Raw genomic sequence first — 24488 nt, forward strand, 5'->3', positions numbered from 1 at the left:
AAACAACACAACTCTGGCAGCTACTAATTTAATTAAAACTCTAGGATTAATAACAATGTAAAAATTCCATAAGTAAAAAGCTTAATAATTTATATGAAGCCAGATTCTACATGTAATAGTTCAAGACTTAACTACTTATAAAAGGCACTATTGCCTTGATTGCTGATCAACAAAAATAATAATCTATCAAGAGCCAATAAAGTGGCACACATATTGCACTGTACTGGTGTATTACCAATTCAAAAGTGATCAAAACCACAAATGGCACCATTTTGGTTGGTCCATCTCATTTAATTAGATATCTGAGAAATGGGGAAGGCGGCCAAAAGAAACACACTTTCAACAAATGTTGATGCTGTAAATAACCCAATGCAACATTTTAATTTCTTCAAATTCAAAACATCAAAATAGATGGTAAACCATATGCACCTATGATTCAGTACAAGTCATTTATTTACCTTATTCAAACCTTCATATTTCTCACAGTCAGTATTCTTTAACCATTCCATTAGCTTGGCATATCTAAGTAGATCTCGATGGAAAGGAAGGTGTTTAGGAAGAGTCAGCTCAACGGAGTGCTGAGCCAAGGTAGAGCTTTGATCATGTCCCTAAAAACAAAAATGCCATAAATAATCCACTGCTGTATTAAGTTATAGCTAATAACTCTGCGTTGGCCAGAATTTAACCTGGTACCTTTCTGCCACACTACATGATAACCTGCTGAGCCATTTGGAGAATGATTATAATTACTAAACAAATTGAGTAAAAATAAATATAATCAATATAAAATCCAGTGTACTGATAGGATCACTCTAAAAGCTGCACCTGGTTGGTAACATTTCAAGTCACATTGTGTATTTTCAAGTCATAAAGGAAACATTCAGGCACAAATTCTGTATCAATTCTATCTATAGAAAGCAGTGAAAACATTTCAGAGTTTACCATCAACAGAAAGTTGCGTGAGGGAAAAAAGTTGGAAATATTCACTACAAAAGCTCATATAATCCAGTCATTAAATAAACGGATGTAGATAAGCAAAATTAGTTAAAAATATCCTGTTGATTTAAATTGCATTTAGAATTTACTTTTAGATGACCAATACTCTCATCTTTGGACAAAAGGCATATCACTTGATGGATTATTCTATGTTAAGACCTCATACTGATCTTAACCTAGGCTACCAATGTGATAAAAACAGCCCTGTACGTTTTTGTTCATTACTCATCACAATGTGACTGGTCTCCTAATTTGGTCCGCCATATTCTCCCTACTCAAAAACTAAAAAACTCGCTGCCTAAAATTGGCTCCCAGTACCTCTTGCTGAATTAAAGCTTTGATTTGTATTGACGTCCATATTTACTATTAAAATGTTAGGTAGAGCTTGAAAAAGCCTTTTGTCCAACGATGAGAGTATTGGCCATCTAAAAGTAAATTCTAAATACAATTTAAATACAATACAATTTACAACAATCATCTATATAATTAACTAAGAATGGATGTTTCTATGTTGTAACAATCTATGATTGTGATGATACTGGTTTTTGATTGAAGTAGGTGAACCAACCAATTCCATTAAATTTAAAAGATTTATACTGATGCTCACTCTGATATATAACTACAGATTTCCATGCCAACCAGTCTAGTTATAGTGTACTCTTAAGAAAATAGAAAAAAATCAACAACTTATTCACTAGTGAAATCTTCAAAGACTTAAACTACGGCAGAAAAACACTGTCCGGTTTTCTCTCAAATACATATTACAAGACCAAAGTCAATTATTAAATACATAACATACGCCTATTTTACTAATTGTAATTCAAAACACTAACATATTTGTAATTGGTGACATCTTGCTTCATGCATCAATAGTCAACTCATATGGTGTCTACTTTGTTCAGTGGTAACACTCTTGCCTGGAGTCAAAATGTTGTGGATTCAAGCGCACTTTCAGAACTTGAACAAATGATCTAAAGCTGACACTATAATGCAGCAATGAACGAGTGCTGCAATGTTGGAGGTGCTGTCATTCCGCTAAGACATTCAACTATTTTTGTTTCAGCTGAGACATTCAATCAAGTTCTCGTTAATCCAGGTGGAAATAAAAAATCCCATGACATTAAGGACGTGACTGCTGCCAACGAACCGGAAGTAGATGCGCATGTGCAGTGTGTTTTTTTGGTCATTCGCTTCGGGACTCATGGGGTCTGTGGGAAAACATGTCGGGGACACGGAGTGAGCCTGGGAACAAATGTCGGGAAGATGGAGCGGGCCTTCGGGTCTCACGAGCTCTGTGAAAAACAGCAGAATCATAATTGATATCTCCAAATTAATTTGCAAAACGCTTCTGTACAGCTTCCGGTCATTGTCATCAGCTTTCGATCGTTGTCAGCAGTCACTCCGTAACATTAATCCCATAACATTAATTCAAAGAGGAGTAAAGAGTTCTCCCAGTGTTCTGGACAACATTCCTCCCTCAATCATCACTAAAAACAGATTAATTAAGTCATTTATTTCATTGTTGCCTGCAAAACGACAGTGACTGCACTTTAAAAGTAATTCATTGGCTGTGAAGCACTTTGGGGCATCATGAGCGTGTGAATGGCACAATATAAATACTGAGTAACTATTTGTACTAACTGCTTTCTGCGCATGAGTCTCCCGACTCTGCCACCACCACCCCAAGCAAAATTTGTACTAACGATTTTCTGCGCATGCATCTTCCCAACGCCCAGAACCGGAAGTAAGGCCCCCGAACACGTTCATTCCCAAGCTGCCGGACCCCGAGCCTCCCACTGCACCTCAGACAGGATCCGGGGGGGGGGGCAGAGAGAGAGAGAGAGAGAGAGACTTGGGGGAGGGGGTGGGGAGAGAGTGTGTGTCTTGGGAGGGCAGGGGGGAAGAGTGTGTATGGGGGGGGGGCGGGGGAAAGAGCGAACCTTGGGAGGGGGAAGGGAGGGGGGAAGAGAAGAGAGCGCGCCTTGGGAGGGTGGCGGGGGAGAAAGCGAGCATTGGGGTCGGGGGGGGAGGAGAGAGTGAGAGTGTGTGTCTTGGGGGGGTGGGGGAGCGAGGGGGAGAGAGTGTGTGTCTTGCGGGGGTGGGGGGGAGGAGGAGAGAGAGAGTGTCTTGGGGGGGGCGGGGGAGAGAGAGAGAGAGAGAGAGAGAGAGAGAGTCAGGGGGGCGGGGGAAAGTAAGAGAGTCTTGGGTTGGGGGGGCAGGGCAGAGAGTCTGGGGGGGGGAAAGAGAGCCTTGCTGGGGGGCACACGGGGGAGAGAGAGCGCCTGGGGGGCAGGGGAGAGTGAGGGTCTTGGGGGGAGACAAAGAAAGAGAGAGTGTGTGCCTTGGGCAGGGGGGAGGCAAAAGAGAGAGAGAGAGCCTTGGGGCGGTGCGGGGGGGGGGGGGGAAGAGAGAGTCTATGGGGGGCGGGGGGGATAGAGAGTCAGGAGGGGGGGCGGGGGAGAGAGTCTTGGGAGCGGGGGGGGGAAGAGAGAGAGCACACGTCTTGGGGGGGGGGGGGAAAGAGAGCCTTGGCGGGGGGGGGGGGGGAAGAAGAGAGCCTTGGCGGGGGGGGGGGGGGGGGGGAAGAAGAGAGCCTTGGCGGGGGGGGGTGGGGGGAGAGAAGAGAACCTTGGCCGGGGGGGGGGGGGCGGAGAAGAGAGCCTTGGGGTGGGGGGAGAAGAGAGCCTTGGGTAGGTGGGGTGGGGGGAGAGAGAGAGACTTGGGGGGGTGGGGAGCAGAGGAGAGAGAGAGGGAGAGACTTGGCGGGGGGTGGAGAGAGAGAGGGAGCCTGGGGGGGGGGAGGCGGGGGGGGGGAAAGAGCCTTGGGGGCGGGGGGCAGAGAGAGCCTTGGTGGTGGGGGGAAAGAGAGAGCCTTGGAGGCGGGGAGAGAGAAGGCTAGGGAGTTGGGGGTAAGAGAGAGGGCCAAGGTGGGGGGGCCGAAGGAAGAGAGAGGGCTGGGGGTAAAAGAGAAGAAAAGAGCCTTGGGAGGAGGGGTAAGAGAGTGGCGAGATGGCGGGGGAGGGGGGTAAGAGAGGGGGCTGGGGAGAGGGAGAGAGAGAGAGAGAGAGAGAGAGAGAACGGGAGTGTCTTGGGGGGGGGGGTCAGAGGGGAGAGAGAGAATTCAGGGAAGATGGATCACGTTCTTCCAACCCCCTTTACATCCACACCCTATTTCTCGGAAAGCTCGGTGCATGGAGTAGATTAAATTACAATATGCATTAATGATTTAGATGAAGGAATTGAGTGTAATATCTCCAAGTTTGCAGATGACACTAAGCTGGGTGGTGGTGTGAGTTGTGAGGAGGATGCTAAGAGGCTGCAGGGTGACTTGGACAGGTTAGGTGAATGGGCAAACGCATGGCAGATGCAGTATAATGTGGATAAATGTGAGGTTATCCACTTTGGTGGCAAAAACACGAAGGCAGAATATTATCTGAATGGCGGCAGATTAGGAAAAGGGGAGGTGCAACAAGACCTGGGTGTCATGGTACATCAGTCATTGAAAGTTGGCATGCAGGTACAGCAGGCGGTGAAGATGGCAAATGGTGTGTTGGCTTTCATAGCTAGAGGATTTGAGTATAGGAGTAGGGAGGTCTTACTGCAGTTGTACAGAGCCTTAGTGAGGCCTCACCTGGAATATTGTGTACAGTTTTGGTATCCTAACCTGAGGAAGGACATTCTTGCTATTGAGGGACTGCAGCGAAGGTTCACCAGACTGATTCCCGGGATGGCAGGACTGACATATCAGGAGAGACTGGATCGACTGGGCCTGTATTCACTGGAGTTTAGAAGGATGAGAGGGGATCTCATAGAAAGATACAAGTTTCTGACGGGACTGGACAGGTTAGATGCGGGAAGAATGTTCCCGATGTTGGGGAAGTCCAGAACCAGGGGACATAGTCTAAGGATAAGGGGTAGGCCATTTAGGACTGAGACGAGGAGAAACTTCTTCACTTAGAGTTGTTAACTGCAGAGAGTTGTTGATGCCAGTTCATTGGATATATTCATGAGGGAGTTAGATATCGCCCTTACGGCTAAAGGGATCAATGGGTATGGAGAGAAAGCAGGAAAGGGGTGCTGAAGGAACGATCAGCCATGATCTTACTGAATGGTGGTGCAGGCTCGAAGGGCCGAATGGCCTACTCCTGCACCTATTTTCTATGTTTCTATGTCACGACACGGACACTATTCACTTCATACCCAATAAACCTGTTAACAATTTGCACACAATGCCCCATCAATGGCTGGGGGGGCGGGGGGGGGACTGGGGTAAGGTCATGCACTTGCGCTTGGGTAAGGGACTTTGGCTGGGGGAGGGATGCACTTACGTTGGGGGAGGGATGCACTTACGCTGAGTAAAAGGACTTTGCCTGGGGGGAGGAATGCACTTGCGTTGGGGTAAGGGACTTTGCTTGGGGGGAGGGATGCACTTATGCTGGGGTCAGGGACTTTGGCTGGGGGAGAGATGTGTCCTCTCTGACTTCTAAAGTCAAAATGGATCATGTTACAATGTGCAAAATTAGGCTGTGTAGTTCCATTTACACATTCCAAAGAAAGTTCAGGGTGTGGCTTATCCTCCAAGGGGACCAATCAGCAATCGGTCATGTTATAATGGAGAGCCAATCAGAGAAATGGCTGCCATTCAGTTAGTACAAATAGTTCATTCATATTAATACAAGTTCCTTCTTTCTACACATGTGATGACCTAATTAGAATTAGTTTCCTGCAAACCACCAGCAACTGATAAAAATTCAGTTAATGCTATCACCACACTGATAGCTGTCACCAAACCAATTCACACCTACTAACTGCGCCTTTGCTTTCACTGTGGCATCTGTACTGCAAAATAGTTCTGTGTTACACAGCTGACCCAGTGTAACAATTAAGTGCCTTTATAATTGCTCTCAGCAGTTGTGAACATCCAGTCACCATCGGATCAATCATCTTGGTATCCTGCTAGAAACTGCCACATTGCTAAAAAGGTGTGACTGAGTATAGTACTATTCTTTGTTTTGTGACACATCCTGTATTCTATCAGATTGGGCAGGCTTTTTCTCCCATCACAAATTGCATTTAGTTACTTAAAAACAACATAGCTTAATTTCTTCCCTAATTTAAAATGGGCCCTCCCCAACTGTATCCTCAAAATGGACAGTCTAGTTCATACAAGATCGAGGCAGAGAGGTTGTTTCCACTGGTAGGGGAGACTAGAACTAGGGGGCACAGCCTCAAAATACAGGGGAGCCAATTTAAAACCGAGTTGAGAAGGAATTTCTTCTCCCAGAGGGTTGTGAATCTGTGGAATTCTCTGCCCAAGGAAGCAGTTGAGGCTAGCTCATTGAATGTATTCAAATCACAGATAGATAGATTTTTAACCAATAAGGGAATTAAGGGTTACGGGGAGCGGGCGGGTAAGTGGAGCTGAGTCCACGGCCAGATCAGCCATGATCTTGTTGAATGGCTGAGCAGGCTCAAGGGGCTAGATGGTTTACTCCTGTTCTTAATTCTTATGTTCTTATGTTCTTATTGGACACAACTCTGAAGCCAGCTAATGCTCGTGCCTTTGACATGGCATGAAGCACCCAAGAGGTCCTTTTTAAAAAAAATAAGACTCCAGTTTCTGTGGCCCAGACCTGCAAACTCTCCAGTCAGTGAAACCTGTGTGCAAATTTCAATTGAAACTAGGATTCCAAACAGGCTATCCAGCCCAAGGCTGTCACATTGTAACAACTGGTTTACAAGTTACAACCATTCTTATAAAAGTTCATTTCTAAGCAAACCTTTCTAAATGTTAAATGACATTACGATACAGTAGGAGACAAATTTGCTTTAAAATGGTTTTACTAAGTAACTTGTGCAGGCCAGCCAAAGCAACAGCCATCTTCCTGCAATTTTAGAATTGCATAAATTAAAATACAACTTAAATTTTTTAAAAAGCAATTTAGCTGGCAGTACAATGCAAATGATATCACTAGAATTCAGCACACACTCCATGCATCATTTTTGTAGAACAAATTTGAATTGCTAATCAAAATTTTGGGACATAGTTGTTTTTCAGTGAATCAAAACTATGCAACAACATATGCTAGATAAGCTATATAGTCAAATCTGTAACAAGATTGTCACAGGCTTAAAGAAGCAATGTGTTCTACTGGACAGTAACAATGGTAATTATTAAGAAAGCGAATCTGTACACTGGTTGTTTCTGAGCTTTAAAACCGTTAGGCAGAGGCAGACTGGGAGAAACTATTTTGTGCAGAACTCCCTTGATGACAGCAAGAAGCCCCAGTCCTGTGAGATTATGAATAGGACAGTGAGCTTTGTACAGCAGTCTTCACTATTTCTATCATGTATGGGGAATTCTACACAAAACATCTGCTGGCTCTGGATAGCAGTTCTAAAGCATAAAACAGTATGAGAGAGAAAATAAGGGAGATAATGATAAATTAGTATGATGTATATAAACCCAAATTGTAACCTATTTTTTCTCTTTGATAGAGGGTTTTAATGGAGTAAATAAAGAAAAACTGTTTCCACTGTCAGGAGGGTCAGTAACCAGAGGACACAGATTTAGATAATTGGCAAAAGTACCAGAGGGGCGAAGAGAAATTTATTTACTCAACAAATTGTTATGATCTAGAACGTGCAGCCTGAAAGGCTGATGGAAGCAGATTTAATAGCAACTTTCAAACTGGAATTAGATTTTGAAAAGGAAAAATGTATGCGGCTATGGGTGAAGAGCAGGGGTTTGAATTGGATACCTCTTTCAAAAGAGCCAGCATTGCCACGATGGGCTGAATGGTTTCCTTCTGTGTTGTATAATGCTACGATTTACAGATAATGACAGGCATATTATGTATTTCCAGCATTTTATATTTTTATTATTTGTAAGTGTACAGATCTCCATTATAATACAAAAGAATTATGAAATGATTTAATTAAATAACAGATCTTAAGAATGAATAATTTGCATCAGTGAAATTCCATCGGGAAGAGTTTTAAAAAAAAACGTTGCGCTTGCCAAAAATGATCTCAACATGGTTCTGCTACAGTTACATTTCAATTCAAAAAAGTTAAAACAAACAAAAGAACAACATACTTGAATACAAAGGAAGGGTAAACTGAAATCTGGGTTTAAGATGATGTTGATAAATCTTAAGCTAAGATTAGGAAAAGTGCGTGTTGGTGCTCAGCAGGCATCATCAGCCATTACCAAGCCTTACAAATAACAGACATATAATTTAACCTTTAGAGGAATGCAGTGGAATTACAAGTTTTACTTTGTTTAATGAGTGGTGATGGTCTGTAGTTCAAAACTTCAATCACTATGATATTGTTGCAGTAAAAACTATTAATAGGAAAACACATTTTGAAAGCTGCATTTAGTACTCAAAGGTTTAAAAGCCCGACAAGCAGCAAGAGCTGAAATAGTATTCCATGCTCAGCGTACTCACAGAAACTGAGTGGTAGGAGGCTCTGCGATAGTACAGGGTGAGAGTCTGAGTAAACTGATTAAAAACAGAAAACATGAAACAAAAGAGTGACGCAGGAAAAGGAGAACCAATATAGAAATGTACTAGTATTGGGATATTGACAATGGCATATATATGGGAGCCTGTAGGAAAAACAGATCTGTCTTCAAACAAGTTACAAAGTTGCAACACAATCAAGGGGTTCAGGGTTCCCCTTACTTCTAAAATTCAGGGTATAAACTGCCAGAGCCAGCCTGTATGTTTTATAAAGTGACACGAACCCAGAGATTTTATTTATAACACAATCCAAACCAGCTGAATATACATATCCCAATACATGGAGGTATACACACATACACAATTCTGTTTTGCAAGTGTGTTAGTTTATTTTGCTAAAGCTCCTTTTGCCATTTATTGCTATCACGTTTGCTATTCGCAGTGGGACAGCAGCACATGAAAGGAAAGTGATGCATAGTAAAGCAACTCTCACCTGTCAGGAAGAAAATGCAGGCAACGGATTTTTTCTTCAGTCCTTTACCAGAATATTCCTGTACTTAAATACTATATTAGCATCTTATCTCATAGCAGGTATTGAAAATAATATGACACACTTTTGAACAGGTGTTGGAGAAAATAAAACTCTGCATATATATGGCCCAAGTTTCGGGCTGCGCCGTTGGACGCCCGTTTTTCGCGCCACAGAGTGCGCCTAAAAAAAACTTATCTATTCTCCGGCTCCCTGCAGGCCCTCTGGAGCTGTGCACGGCGCAGCACAAGCTGTGGAGGGCGGAGCCAGGTCCCTGCGCTGAAAACAGTGCCGGGTCCTCTGCACAGGCGCTCTACAGTGGGCGCGCCTGTGCAGTAGCTCCAGGCGCCCAAATCTGTGTGGGAGGGGCCCGAAGCACACAGCCCCTAGGCCTGGCCGAATGGCCTCACTGGGGCTGCGTCGATAAGGCTGCCTCCCACAGCCAGCTCCTGCTTCCTCCGGACCGGGACCCGACCCAACTTGACTCCCGCTCACCCCACTACCCCCCCGGACCCGACTTCCCCGCACTCCCCCGATCTCCGCTCCCGTACTCCGCTCCCAATCTTCCCCCTGACCGACCTCCGCTCCCGACCCCACCCCCCGACCGACCTCTGCTCCCGACCTTATCCCCTCCCCCTGATTGACCTCCCCCCCACGACTGACCTTCGCTCCTGACCTCTTTCCCCCCTCCCGACCTCTCCCCCACCGCTGACCGACCGACCTCCACTCCCGACCTCCCCCCCATCCCTGACCTCCTCCCCCCTTCTCTCTCCCCGCCCCCCCCTCTCTATCCCCCCTTCCCTCTCCCACCCTCCCTTCTCTCCCTCCGCCCTCACTTCTCTCCCCCCCCTCCGCTCTCATTTCTCTCCCCCCCATTCCCCTCCCTCTCTCCTCTCCCCTCCCCTCCCTTACCCCCCTCCCTTCTCTCACCCCCCTCCCTCCCTTCTCTCACCCCCCTCCCTCCCTTCTCTCACCCCCTCCCTCCCTTCTCTCACCCCCCTCCCTCCCTTCTCTCACCCCCCTCCCTCCCTGCTCTCACCCCCCTCCCCTCCCTTCTCTCACCTCCCTCCCTTCTCTCCCCTCCCTCCCTTCTCTCCCCTCCTCCTCACCCCCCCTCCCCTCCCTCCTCACCCCCCACACCCCCTCCCTCCTCACCCCCCCCTCCCTCCCTCCTCACCCCCCCTCCCTCCCTCCTCACCCCCCTCCCTCCCCACCCCCCCACCCTCTCCCTCCCTCCTCACCCCCTCCCTCCTCACCCCTCCCTCCTCACCCCTCCCTCCTCCCTCCCTCCTCACCCCTCCCTCCTCCCTCCCTCCCTCCTCACCCCTCCCTCCCTCCTCACCCCTCCCTCCCTCCTCACCCCTCCCTCCCTCCTCAACTCCCCCCACCCTCCCTCCCTCCTCAACTCCCCCACCCTCCCTCCCTCCTCAACTCCCCCACCCTCCCTCCCTCCTCAACTCCCCCACCCTCCCTCCCTCCTCAACTCCCCCACCCTCCCTCCCTCCTCAACTCCCCCACCCTCCCTCCCTCCTCAACTCCCCCACCCTCCCTCCCTCCTCAACCTCCCCCACCCTCCCTCCTCAACCTCCCCCACCCTCCCTCCCTCCTCAACCTACCCCACCCTCCCTCCCTCCTCAACCCCCCCACCCTCCCTCCCTCCCTCCCTCCTCAACTCCCTCCTCAACCCCCCCACCCTCCTCAACCCCCCCACCCTCCTCAACCCCCCCACCCTCCTCAACCCCCCCACCCTCCCTCCCTCCTCAACCCCCCCACCCTCCCTCCCTCCTCAACCCCCCCACCCTCCCTCCCTCCTCAACCCCCCACCCTCCTCAACCCACCCTCCTCAACCCCCCCCACCCTCCCTCCCTCCTCAACCCCCCCACCCTCCCTCCCTCCTCAACCCCCCCACCCTCCCTCCCTCCTCAACCCCCCCACCCTCCCTCCCTCCTCAACCCCCCCACCCTCCCTCCCTCCTCAACCCCCCCACCCTCCCTCCCTCCTCAACCCCCCCACCCTCCCTCCCTCCTCAACCCCCCCACCCTCCCTCCCTCCTCAACCCCCCCACCCTCCCTCCCTCCTCAACCCCCCCACCCTCCCTCCCTCCTCAACCCCCCCACCCTCCCTCCCTCCTCAACCCCCCCACCCTCCCTCCCTCCTCAACCCCCCCATCCTCCCTCCCTCCTCAACCCCCCCACCCTCCCTCCCTCCTCAACCCCCCCACCCCCCTCCCTCCTCAACCCCCCCCACCCCCTCCCTCCTCAACCCCCCCCACCCCCTCCCTCCTCAAACTTGGCCCCATAGTTTGGGCATAGTATATTTAAGAAAGTTGTGCTGGCATGCAAGATCTCTCAATTAATCAATTACAATCCACTATTGTGCCTTTCAGTAACAAACATTTCAGTTCTATCACAAACGTTTCATTATCAAATGATTGCTATCTGCTTCACTATGTCCTTGGGAAAAATCTTGTTTTATATATAGTTGCTAACCTAATTTACAACTTGAGGACTGACTTCCATCCAAGCAACAGAAAAGCAGACAGAATATGGCTAGACAATGATGCTTTTGACATCAGTCAAAAACTAGAGATATAAGCAGCAGCACCACTGAAGCAAGCCTGGAATTTCTGTATTTACGAAATTATTCAACAAGATCATGCAAGAAATGAAAAGGGATGAGAAAAACGACAAAGCAATTCAATGGAAAACCCTGGAGATGCAAAAAGTTAAATAAAACAAAGCATAATCTGAGGCAAGCATCAATTGTTCCAATTAGAAGATGACGACTGACGAGTCACATCAGAATTCTGTCCAATATCAATATGGCTACCTGCTCTTTTTTCCCGAGATGAGGAGCATTTGGCTTCCACTTTCAGGATCAGCCTTGAATCATTATTGACCACAAAGTCACTTCTTCAAGATGACTGCTGAAAGATTTTGTTTGAATACAAATTTGGCGCCTTCTCTATTAGATTCTTCGCTTGACTATCCTGCCTTCTTTCATTTCAGCAATAATCAGGACAAAAATTATTTTTAAGATGAATTTATACCATCTGATTAAGCTTGGACATGAAGACAGATCATTTTTATACGTAAAAATGTTTTCATTGATTTACATGTCAATGAATAGAAATTAAGTTAGGGTCAAGAGTTAATGTAGCAACAAATTAAGACAAAATATTTCTTTCCCCAAAAGGTATATTACATATATGCGATCAGACTGAAACATACAAAATAAAGCATGCTTCAATCCTAAAGTTAGATGAAGATTTAGTATTTGGCATACCTGCTGGACAAAGACATTATTAAGGTGGTTGGCAAGTCTCCTAGCAAATTGTTCACGTAGATCCTTGAACTGCTGTTGCTGCTGCTGCACAGCGTGAAGCTTGTCATGTCCTAGAAGAAATGATCAGTAACTTAAGGTCAATATTTAGAATTGTTTTTAAATGATTGCTATCTCCAAATGAACTTCCATTCTTTCTTAAAAGAAATTGGTAATTTTACAGATTTTGTTGGAAAACAGAAATCAATAATATAACATTCTTTGAACATTCTCCTCTCCTCCCCGCCCCCCCGCCCAAACCACAGAATTAGCCCCTTTAAGATGTCGTAAACTGAACCATATCTTGTTTAATATAAGCTTGCCTCCTTTAATTCAGTCACAACAGAGTTTAAAACAAGCTGCACTCAGAGGTATGGGCAAAGTTGGCTGAAGTGGACTGGGAAAATAGATTAAAGTATGGGACGGTTGATGAGCAGTGACATTTAAGGAGATATTTCATGACTCGCAACAAAAATATATCCCAATGAGAAGGAAAAACTGTAAGAGAAGGGATAACCATCCGTGGCTAATTAAGGAAATAGGGATGGTATCAAATTGAAAACAAGGGCATACACTGTGGCCAAGACTAGTGGGAGGGCAGAGGATTGGGAAATTTTTAAAAGCCAGCAAAGAACGACTAAAAAAATGATAAAGAGAGGGACGATAGATTATGAAAGTAAACTAGCACGAAATATAAAAACAGACAGTAAGAGTTTCTACAGGTGCATAAAAAGGAAAACAATAGCTAAAGTAAATGTTGGTTCCCTGGAGGATGAGACTGGGGAATTAATAATGGAGAACAGGGAAATGGCAGAGACATTGAACAAATATGTTGTATCGGTCTTCACGGTAGAAGACACTAAAAATATCCCAATAGTGAATAATTAAAGGGCTATAGCGAGGGAGGAACTTAATACAATCACTATCACTAAAGAAGTAGTACTCAGTAAAATAATGGGACTAAAGGCAAACAAGTCCCCTGGACTTGATGGCTTACATCCTAGGGTCTTAAAAGAAGTGGCTGCGGAGATCGTGGATGCATTGGTTGTGGCCTACCAAAATTCCCTGGGTTCTGGAGCGGTCCCAGTGGATTGGAAAACCGCAAATGTAACGTTCCTATTTAAAAAAGGAGGCAAACAAAAAGCAGGAAACTATGGACCAGTTAGCCTAACATCTGTCGTTGGGAAAATACTGGAGTCCTTTATTAAGGAAACAGTAGCAGGGCATTTGAAAAAGTATAATTCAATTAAGCAGAGTCAGCATTTTTTAATGAAAGGGAAATCATGTTTGACAAATTTGCTGGAGTTCTTTGAGGATGTAACGAGCAGGGTGGTTAAGGGGAAACAAGTGGATGTGGTGTATTTGGATTTCCAAAAGGCATTCGATAAGGTGCCGCATATAAGGTTACTGCACAAGATAAAAGTTCACAGGGTTGGAGGTAATATATTAACATGGATAGAGGATTGGCTAACTAACAGAAAAACAGAGTCAGGCTAAATGAGTCATTTTCCAGTTGGCAAACAGTAACTAGTGGGGTGTCGCAGGGATTGGTGCTGGGGCCTCAACTATTGACAATCTATATTAATGACTTGGATGAAGGGACCGAGTGTAATGTTGCCAAGTTTGTTGATGATACAACATGGGTGGGAAAGCAAATTGTGAGAAGGACACAAAAAATCTGCAAAGGGATATAGACAGGCTAAGTGAATGGGCAAAAATTTGGCAGATGGAGCATAATGTGAGGTTATTCATTTTGGCAGAAAAAATAGAAAAGCAAATTATAATTTAAATGGAGAAAAATTGCAAAGTGCTGCAGTTCAGAGGGAACTGGGAGTCCTTGTGCCTGAAACACAAAAAGGTGAGTATGCAGGTACAGCAAATAATCAGGAAAGCAAATGGAATGTTGGCATTTATTGCAAGGGGGATAGAGTCTCAAAGCAGAGAAGTTCTGCTACAACTGTACAGGATATTGGTGAGGCCATACCTGGAGTATTGCGTACAGTTTTGGTCTCCGTATTTAAGGAAGCATATACAGGTACTTGCATTGGAGGCTGTTCAGAGAAGGTTCACTAGGTTGATTCCAGAGATGAGGGGGTTGACGTATGAAGATAGGTTGAGTAAGTTGGATCTATACTCATTGGAGTTCAGAAGAATGAGGGATGATCTTATCGAAACATATAAGATAATGAGGGGGCTAGACAAGGTGGATGCAGAGAGGATATTTCCACTCATAGGGGAAACTAAAACTAGGGGACGTAGTCTCAGAATATGGGGCCGTTCAATTAAAACTGAGATGAGGAGGAATTTAAATCTATGGAATTCTCTGCCCCAGAGAGCTGTGGATGGTGGGTCATTGAATATATTTAAAGTGGAGATAGACAAATATTTGAGCGATAAGGAAGGGAATAGTTGTGGGGAGCAGGCAGGGAAGTGGAGCTGAGTCCATCAGATCAGATCAGCCATGATCTTCTTAAATGGCGGAGCAGGCTCAAGGGACCAGGTGGCCGACTCCTGCTCCTATCTCTTATGTTTTTATGTCCCCGGCCTAACTCAATACAAAGGTTGGATGAACTTGCATTTGGTCATAACATCTACTGACAAGACACATATTTCAACAAAAATAACTAGCAGTTCCTTTTGAAGTTAGCTAACAGTTATTCAAATCCAAGGAGCCCCAAGTATTGTTCAGGAGTATTTAATTAGCTTGGTCAGTTCAAATGGTTAAAATCAGCCAGGAACATCTGCAGATATAAGCCTGACCCAGCTAGCCCCCATAGTTGTTATTGTTAAAACAAAATAACTAAATTTTATTTATTCATTCATGGGATGTGGGCATCCCTGGCAATGCCAGCATTCATTGGCAATCCCTAATTGCCCTCGAGAAGGTGGCGGTGAGCCGCCTTCTTAACCGCTGCAATCCGTGTGGTGCAGGTACACCCAGTGTTATTAGGAAGGGAGCCCCAGGATTTTGACCCAGTGACGATGAAGGAACGACAATATATTTCCAAGTCAGGATGGTGTGTGACTTGGAGGGGAACTTGGAGGTGATGGTGTTTCCATGCGCCTGCTGTCCTTGTCCTTCAAGGTGGTAGAGATCTCGGGTTTGGGAGGTGCTGTTGAAGAAGCTTTGGCGAGATGCTGCAGTACATCTTGCAGATGGTATACACTGCAGCCACGGTGTGTCAGGGAGGGAGTAAATGTTTAAGGTGGTGAATGGGATGCCAATTAAGTGGGCTACTTTGTCCTGGATGGTATAGAGCTTCTTGAGAGTTGTTGGGGCTGCACTCAACCAGACAAGTAGAAACTATTCCATCACATTCCTGACATCTGTCTTATAGATGGGTGAAAGTCTTTGGGAAGTCAGGAGGGGAGACATTTGCTGCAGAATACCCAGCCTCTCACATGGTCTTGTAGTCACAGTATCTATGTGGCTAGTTCAATTAAGTTTCTACTCAATGGTGACCTCCAGGATGTTGATGGTGGGGAATTCAGCGATGGTAATGCCGTTGAATGTCAAGGGGCGGTGGTTAGACTCTCTTGTTGGAAATAGTCATTGCCTGGCATTTGTGTGGCACGAATGTTACTTACCACTTATCAGACTAAGCCTGAATGCCATCCAGGTGTTGCTGCATGCGGGCACAGACTGCTTCATTATCTGAGGAGCTGCGAATGGAACGGAACACTGTGCAATCATCAGCGAACATACCCACTTCTGACCTTATGATGGAGGGAAGTCATTGATGAAGCAGGTAAAGATGTTTCGGCTGAGGACACCGAGGAACACTTGCAGTGATGTCCTGGGGCTGAGATGATTGGCCTCCAAAAACCGCAACCATCTTCTTTTGTGCTAGGTTATGACTCCAGCCAGTGGATAATTTTCCTCTTGATTCCCATTGATTTCAATTTTAGTAGGGCTCCTTGATGTCACACTCTGTCAAATGCTGCCTTCATGTCAAGGTCAGTCACATTCACCACACCTCTGTAATTCAGCTCTTTTGACCATGTTTGGACCAAGGTCCTGGCAGAATGCAAACTGAGCATCGGTGAGCAGGTTATTGGTGAGTAATTGCTGCTTGATAGCACTATCGATGACACCTTCCATCACTTTGCTGATGGTTGAGTAGACTGATGAGGCGGTAATTGGCCGGATTGGATTTGTCCTGCTTTTTGTCAACAGGACATACCTGGCCAATTTTCCACATTGTCGGGTAGATGCCAGTGTTGTGGCTGGACTGGAACAGCTTGGCTAGAAGCGCGGCTAGTTCTGGAGCACAAGTCTTCAGCACGACAGCCGGGATGTTGTCAGGGTCCTTAGCCGTTGCTATATCCAGTGTGCTCAGCCATTTCCTAATGACAGGTGGAGTGAATCGAATTGGCTGAGGACTGGCTTCTCTGGCGACCGCAGGAGAAGACCGAGATGGATCATTTATTCGGCACATCCAGCTGAAGACAGTTGCAAATGCTTCAGCCTTGTCTTTTGCACTCACATGTTGGGCTCCGCCAGCATTTAGGATGGGAATGATCATGGAGCCTCCGCTTCCCTTTAGTTGTTTAATTGTCCACCATCATTCACAACTGGATGTGGCAGAACTGCAGAGCTTTGATCTGATCCGTTAGATGTGGGATCACTTTGCTCTATCTACAGTATGCTGATTAGCATGTATGTAGTCTTATGTTGTAGCTTCACCAGGTTGGCACCTCATTTTTAGGTACTCCTGGTGCTGCTCCTGACATGTTCTTCTACACTCCTCATTGAACCAGGGTTGGTCCCCTGGCTAGATGGTAATGGAAGAGTGAGGGATATGCCGGGCCATAAAGTTACAGATTGTGGTGGAATATAAATCTGCTGCTGCTGATGGCCACAGCACCTCATGGATCAGTTTTGAGTTGCTAGATATGTTCTGAATCTATCCCATTTAGCACGGTGTAATGCCACGATGGAGGGTATCTTCAGTGTGAAGACGGGACTTTGTCTCCACAAGGACTGTGCGATGGTCACTCCTACCAATACTATCATGGACAGATGCATCTGCGACAGGAAGATTGGTGAAGACGAGGTCAAGTAGGTTTTTCGCTCGTGTTGATTCTCTCACCATCCGCCGCAGGCCCAGTCTGGCAACTATGTCCTTCAGAACTCGGCCAGCTCAGTCAGCAGTGGTGGTACCGAGCAACTCTTGGTGATAGACATTGAAGTACCCCACCCAGAATACGTTCTCAGCCCTTGGGACCGTCAGTGCTTCTTCCAAGAGGTGTTCAACATGGAGGAGTACTGATTCATCAGCTGAGGGAGGGTGATAGGTGGTAATCAGCAGGTTTCCTTTCCCATGTTTGGTCTGATGCCATGAGACTTCACGGCGTTCGGAGTCAATGTTGAGGACTTCCAGGGCCATCCATTCCCGACTGTATACCACTGCACCGCCATCTCTGGTGAATCCGTCTTGCCGGTGGGACAGGACATACCCAAGGATGGTGAAGGAGGAGTCTGGGACGTTGGCTAAAAGGCATGATTCTGTGAGTATGACTAGGTTAGGTGGTTGCTTGACTAGTCTGTGGGTCAGCTCTCCCAATTTTGGCACAAGTCCCCAAATGTTAGTGAGGAGAACTTTGCAGGGTTGACTGGGCTGGGTGTGCCTTTGTAGTGTCCGGTACCTGGGTCGATGCCAGGTGGTCTGACCGGTTTTATTCTTAGTATACACAGAGAAGTTAATTATAAAATTATCGTTTAGCATTGAGGTTACAAACCATTTATTATTTCTCTTATTGGAGAAGACAGTATAGTCCAACATAGAACTTTACAGCACAGAGGGAGGCCATTTGGCTCATCATGTGCTGGGTCTCTGAAAAAATTATCTACTTAGTCTCATTCCTCTGCCTTTCCCCATACCCTTTTAAGATTTCCTTTTTCAAATAGATATCCACCCTTTTAAAAGCTATTATTGAGTCTACTTCTGCCACTCTTGGTAGAGCATTCCATACTCTAAAATCCCTTTGTAGCCTTGCCCCGCCCTATCTCTGTAACCTCCGATATAAATGCACGTTGTTATTGAGTAGCAGCGCTGAGTGCCATAAAACATCTATGTTTCTGCAACTTATCCTCAGTTGAAAGTCACCCTGGTACAAAATGCACTTGCTGTGTATAAAATCCACTGTTGTACTCAGTTCAGGCTGTAGCTTCATTATTGAACAGATTTCTTGTATATGCACCTGAACATTGTTAAAGCATCTGTGAAACAGGTAACTTCTGAAATAGCATGCCACTGGCATTAACTTTTCAAAATTGGTTATCTACAAATGATCATAATTATAGAACTTGATCAATCAGTTCTTTGTAAACAAAAGAATGAAGCAAGATTTAAATTAAGTGCTGGGATCCATCACAAGGACACTTGATTAGAAGTTGGAACAGGTTATTTTAATTTTCTATTTGCTAATAGTCGTCACTTTTTGGAATTATTTGAAATTTTTTTCCACAAAAAGAATTTGAAAATGTTATATTGAGTCATTATATTTTAATGAAATTAAATCCACAAAGAGGTAAAGTCCAGTTTGCAGCTAAGGCTAGAAAAAAAAGTTGTGCAGTCAAGCTAGATGAGCCAAAACCAAGAAGCTATATTCCTTGCGACCTGGGAAATTTGGGGGCACGTGAGAAGGAGCGTTATCTTACCTCAGAGTTCCCATCAAATATCCACACCGATCATGGTTGCGATGACCCCATTTATCTGAGTTGCCGCAATTACTGCTACAGGATATTTCGTATGGCTGATGTAGATGTAGAGCGAAAATTAAAATTTCACATTTAGGTGGTTAAGCCAGATAATTGCGTCAGGAGTAGCGGAGGGTATTTCTGTGATGCCTCCTTCGTATTTGTGAATAGGGCAGAGTCGTTATATGTTCCGTGGTCTATTCTGGGTTACCACAACCGCACATTGGAGAGTTTTTAATTCCCCATTTGTGCATCAAGTATCCCCATCTGCCATGGTTTCTGCGGATACGGTTTAGGGTTGCCCATAAGCTTTGCGGAAGATCGAAGCCAGGCATCTTCCATGTCAGATCTTTAACAAGGTGTTTATTTGTGACTTCTTGTGGTCTCCACTCGATTTTCCAAGCAAAATTAGAGTTGAAGTTGATTCGTCAAAGTTTAAGCTTATGGGTCCAAAAGAGCTTGCGCGACTTCAAGCAGGGTAAGGGACGTGATCGAGATCCAGGTGGATAGGGAGACCTTCATTTTCCATGATTCCCTGGACTTCCCGGAGGGCTGTCGCATGGATGGGGGTACAATATGCGACAACCAGGGTAATCTGGTAAGAATGCACTGTTTGGAGGAGGGTAGCAAGCTTGATTGACAGCTCTACTGACCAACCCCCAGACAGGTGGGCAAATCAGGAACCAAGCCAGGCTTCATGGGCTGAGGAGCAACAGAGTAAGGGAACCAGAGCATGGTGAGGCAGCTCCAACAAAGGATGCCGGAGGCCAGCCTTGGTCTGAGCTGGAAATTAAGATATAGTTGGTCGGTTTTTATAGCTAGAGTCTGACTAAAAAGGAAAACTCAAATGTGAGCGTTGTGTCCACCATTTGGAATAGAATAGCATTTTTTAAATGTTTTGCACAGAAAGCTTTATATCATTTAAGTACTATCCTGTTCAGTCATGTACATTATGCATTAGCAAAGCCCTGTGGGGAAGAGTGACCATAATATGGTAGAATTCTTTATTAAGATGGGGAATGACAGAGTTAATTCAGAGATGAGGGTCCTGAACTTAAGGAAAGGTAACTTCGATGGTATGAGACATGAATTGGCTAGAATAGACTGATGAATGATACTTAAAGGGTTGACGGTGGATAGGCAATGGCAGACATTAAAAGATTACGTGGATAAACTTCAACAATTGTACATCCCTGCTTGGAGTAAAAATAAAACGGGGAACGTGGCTCAACCATGGCTAACAAGGGAAATCAGGGATAGTGTTAAATCCAAGGAAGAGGCCTACAAATTGGCCAGAAAAAGCAGCAAACCTGAGGACTGGGAGAAATTTAGAATTCAGCAGAGGAGGAATAAGGGTTTAATTAGGAGGGGGAAAATAGAGTATGAGAGGAAGCTTGCTGGGAACATAAAAACTGACTGCAAAAGCTTCTATAGATATGTGAAGAGAAAAAGATTAGTGAAGACAAACGTAGGTCCCTTGCAGTCAGAATCAGGTGAATTTATAATGGGGAACAAAGAAATGGCAGACCAATTGAACAAATACTTTGGTTCTGTCTTCATGAAGGAAGACACAAATAACCTTCCGGAAATACTAGGGGACCGAGGGTCCAGTGCGAAGGAGGAACTGAAGGAAATCCTTATTAGTCAGGAAATTATGTTCGGGAAATTTATGGGATTGAAGGCCGATAAATCCCCAGGGCCTGATAGTTTGCATCCCAGAGTACTTAAGGAAGTGGCCCTAGAAATAGTGGATGCATTAGTGATCATTTTCCAGCAGTCTATTGACTCTGGATCAGTTCCTATGGACTGGAGGGTAGCTAATGTAACCCCACTTTTTAAAAAAGGAGGGAGAGAAAGCAGAGAATTATGGACCAGTTAGCCTGACATCAGTAGTGGGGAAAATGTTGGAATCAGTTATTAAAATGAAATAGCAGCGCATTTGGAAAGCAGTGACAGGATGGGTTCAAGTCAGCATGGATTTATGAAAGGGAAATCATGCTTGACAAATCTTCTGGAATTTTTTGAGGATGTAACTAGTAGAGTGGACAAGGGAGAACCAGTGGATGTGGTGCATTTGGACTTTCAAAAGAGTTTTGACAAGGTCCCACACAAGAGATTGGTGTTCAAAATTAAAGCACATGGTATTGGGGGTAATGTATTGACATGGATAGAGAACTGGTTGGCAGACAGGAAGCAGAAAGTCAGGATAAACGGGTCCTTTTCAGAATAGCAGGCAGTGACTAGTTGGGTCCGGATGGTTCAGTGCTGGGACCTCAGCTATTTACAATATACATCAATGATTTAGATGAAGGAATTGAGTGTAATATCTCCAAGTTTGCAGATGACACTAAGGTGGGTGGCGGTGTGAGCTGTGAGGAGGATGCTAAGAGGCTGCAGAGTGACTTGGACAGGTTAGGTGAGTGGGCAAATGCATGGCAGATGCAGTATAATGTGGATAAATGTGAGGTTATCCACTTTGGGGGCAAAAACAAGGCGGCAGAATATTATCTGAATGGCGACAGATTAGGAAAAGGGGAGGTACAACGAGACCTGGTGTCATGGTACATCAGTCATTGAAAGTTGGCATGCAGGTACAGCAGGTGGTGAAGAAGGCAAATGACATGTTGGCTTTCATAGTGAGAGGATTTGAGTATAGGAGCAGGGAGGTCTTACTGCAGTTGTACAGGGCCTTGGTGAGGCCTCACCTGGAATATTGTGTTCAGTTTTGGTCTCCTAATCTGAGGAAGGACATTATTGCAATTGAGGGAGTACAGCGAAGGCTCACCAGACTGATTCCCGGGATGGCAGGACTGGCATATGAGGAGAGCCTGGATCGACTGGGCCTGTATTCACTGGAGTTTAGAAGAATGAGAGGGGATCTCATAGAAACATATAAAATTCTGACGGGATTGGACAGGTTAGAGGCAAGAAGAATGTTCCCGATACTGGGGAAGTCCAGAACCAGAGGTCACAGTCTAAGGGTAAGGGGTAAGCCATTTAGGACCGAGATGAGGAGAAACTTCTTCACTCAGAGTTGTTGACCTGTGGAATTCTCTACCGCAGAGTGTTGTTGAGGCCAGTTCGTTCAATATATTCAAGAGGGAGTTAGATATGGCCCTTAAGGCTAAAGGGATGAAGGGATATGGAGAGAAAGCAGGAAAGGGGTACTGAGGTGAATGATCAGCCATTATCTTATTGAATGGTGCAGGCTGGAAGGGTCAAATGGCCTACTCCTGCAGCTATTTTCTATGTTTCTATGCAAAATAAGTGAGCTTCTTGTCTCACTAGAGTGTTTGTCAGTTTCACCTACCAGAAAGTTGGAAGGTTACTCTTAAGGGCATGTGCAAAAGATATGCTATTCTGTTCATATGACAAGGGGTGGGGCACGCTGCTACATTCCCCAGGTTACACCATTGTATCAGTCGATATGTGGCAGTGCATGAACAGGATTTAAGTTGTTATAAGGACAACATAGACAGCAAATTAAATAGTTCATGGAATGTGATGATTGTTGTGTTTTCGGAACCATGGAAATACTATTTGTTTAAAGTAACTTGTTAGGATTGAAAAATACAGGTTTTAATATCTTCTCCAATTAAACTTGATGGGGTCCATGATTGAGCAACTTGTGCTGTGGAAAAAATAGAATTCATATACCAAATAGGTTTTTCCTGTTTTATGTTTTCTTACATAATGCAACAAAATGTTAAAAATAAAAGTTAGTTGATAATTATTTATATGCAAAAAGATTAAGTAGATATATTATAAAACTTTAGTTACAATACCTGGTCGAAGGGCTATATTCATACACTGCAGAAGGGCCTCTGCGGCATTGGTACATGCTTCAATACCTTTAGAAGAAGAAAGATCCCCATCTGTAAGGGCTTTAATATGGCCTTTGGATAAGTCCAGATAGTTCTGCAAAATAAGCATGTTGCACATTGAATCTCATAAGGCATAAAATACATGAATTAGCATCAGTTTTTTGGTTTGCAAGATCAGTTTAGCCTCTCATATTATTTAGCACTCTGCATCATCCCTCTGATTTTAAGTTTAAAATAATCCCAGCACTCGGGTATCATTTCCAGCAGCTTAGAATGGCAACACAGGAAATTATTTGGATTAACCCATTACTTAATACCATTAAGTTCACGTAATAAATCTGACAAGCGTCTGAATCATACAAATTAATGGCACAGAAAGAGGCCATTCGGCCCATTGTGTCTACACTAATCAAAAAACAGCTAATCAGCCTGATCTCACTTTACAATTCTTGGACCGTAGCCTTGCAGGTTACAGCACTTCAAGTGCATATCTAAGTAGTTTTTAAATGTGATGAGGATTTCTGCCTTTACCACCCTGCATTCCAGACCCCAACTGCACTCTGGGTGAAAATAATTCTCCCTCTAATCCTTATACCAATTACTTTAAATCTATGCCCCCTGGTTATTGACCTCTCTGCTAAGGGAAATAAGTGCTTCCTATCAACTCTATCCAGGCCCCTCGTAATTTTATACACCTCAATTAAGTCTTCCCTCAGCCTCCTCTGTTCCAAAGAAAACAATCCCAGCCGATCCAATCTTTCCTCATAGCTAAAATTCTCCAGTTCTGGCAACATCCACGTAAATCTCCTTTGGATTCTGGGGAGGTCCCAGAAAACTGCAAATGTAACACCCATATTTAAAAAAGGAGGCAGACAAAAAGCAGGAAACTATAGACCAGTTAGCCTAACATCTGTGGTTGGGAAAATGTTGGAGTCCATTATTAAAGAAACAGTAGCAGGACATTTGGAAACGCATAATTCAGTCAGGCAGAATTGGTATGGATTTATGAAGGGGAAGTCATGTTTGACATATTTGCTGGAATTCTTTGAGGATGTAACGAACAGGGTGGATAAAGGGGAACCAGTGGATGTGGTGTATTTGGCATTTGACAAGGTGCCACATAAAAGGTTACTGCACAAGATAAAAGTTCACGGGGTTGGGGATAATATATTAGCATGGATAGAGGATTGGCTAACTAACAGAAAACAGAGAGCCGGGATAAATGGTTCATTCTCAGGTTGGCAATCAGTAACTAGTGGGATGCCGCAGGGATCAGTGCTGGGACCTCAACTATTTACAATCTATATGATTTATAGTAAGAACATAAGAAATAGGAGGAGTGGGCCATAAGGCCCCTCAAGCCTGCTCCGCCATTCAAGAAAATAGTGGCTGATCATCTCAACTCCACTTTCCTGCCTGTTCTCCATATCCCTTGATTTCCCAAGACTCCAAAAAGCTATCTATCTCAGCCTTGAATATACTCAGAGACTCAGCATTCACAGACTTGGGGAGAGAATTCCAAAGATTCACGTGAATCTTTGGAATTCTCTCCCCTCTGAATGAAGGAATTCCTCCTCATCTCTGTCTAAATGGCCTACTTATTATCTTGAGACTGTGCTCCCTAGTTCTAGGTACTCCAGTCAGGG

At 45.0% G+C, this 24488-nt stretch overlaps 1 protein-coding gene across 7 annotated transcripts in view; it reads right to left on the reverse strand.

Moving 5' to 3' along the window:
- exoc1 (exocyst complex component 1) overlaps positions 1-24488 on the reverse strand; it is a 136508-nt gene that overhangs the window by 52571 nt on the left and 59449 nt on the right. For 4 of the 7 annotated variants that reach the window (XM_070869931.1, XM_070869927.1, XM_070869928.1 and 1 more), the window contains 3 exons: positions 22804-22936; positions 12280-12389; positions 459-608 (listed from right to left, as the gene is read on the reverse strand). In XM_070869931.1, coding sequence (XP_070726032.1) covers positions 459-608; positions 12280-12389; positions 22804-22936 — 393 coding nt within the window. Of the gene's footprint in view, positions 1-458; positions 609-8450; positions 8505-12279; positions 12390-22803; positions 22937-24488 lie in introns of all 7 variants that reach the window. The other 3 variants (XM_070869916.1, XM_070869921.1, XM_070869910.1) reach the window with 1 other exon arrangement.

The sequence above is a fragment of the Pristiophorus japonicus genome, chromosome 2, assembly GCF_044704955.1.
Source record: "Pristiophorus japonicus isolate sPriJap1 chromosome 2, sPriJap1.hap1, whole genome shotgun sequence".
NCBI lineage: Eukaryota > Metazoa > Chordata > Chondrichthyes > Pristiophoridae > Pristiophorus > Pristiophorus japonicus.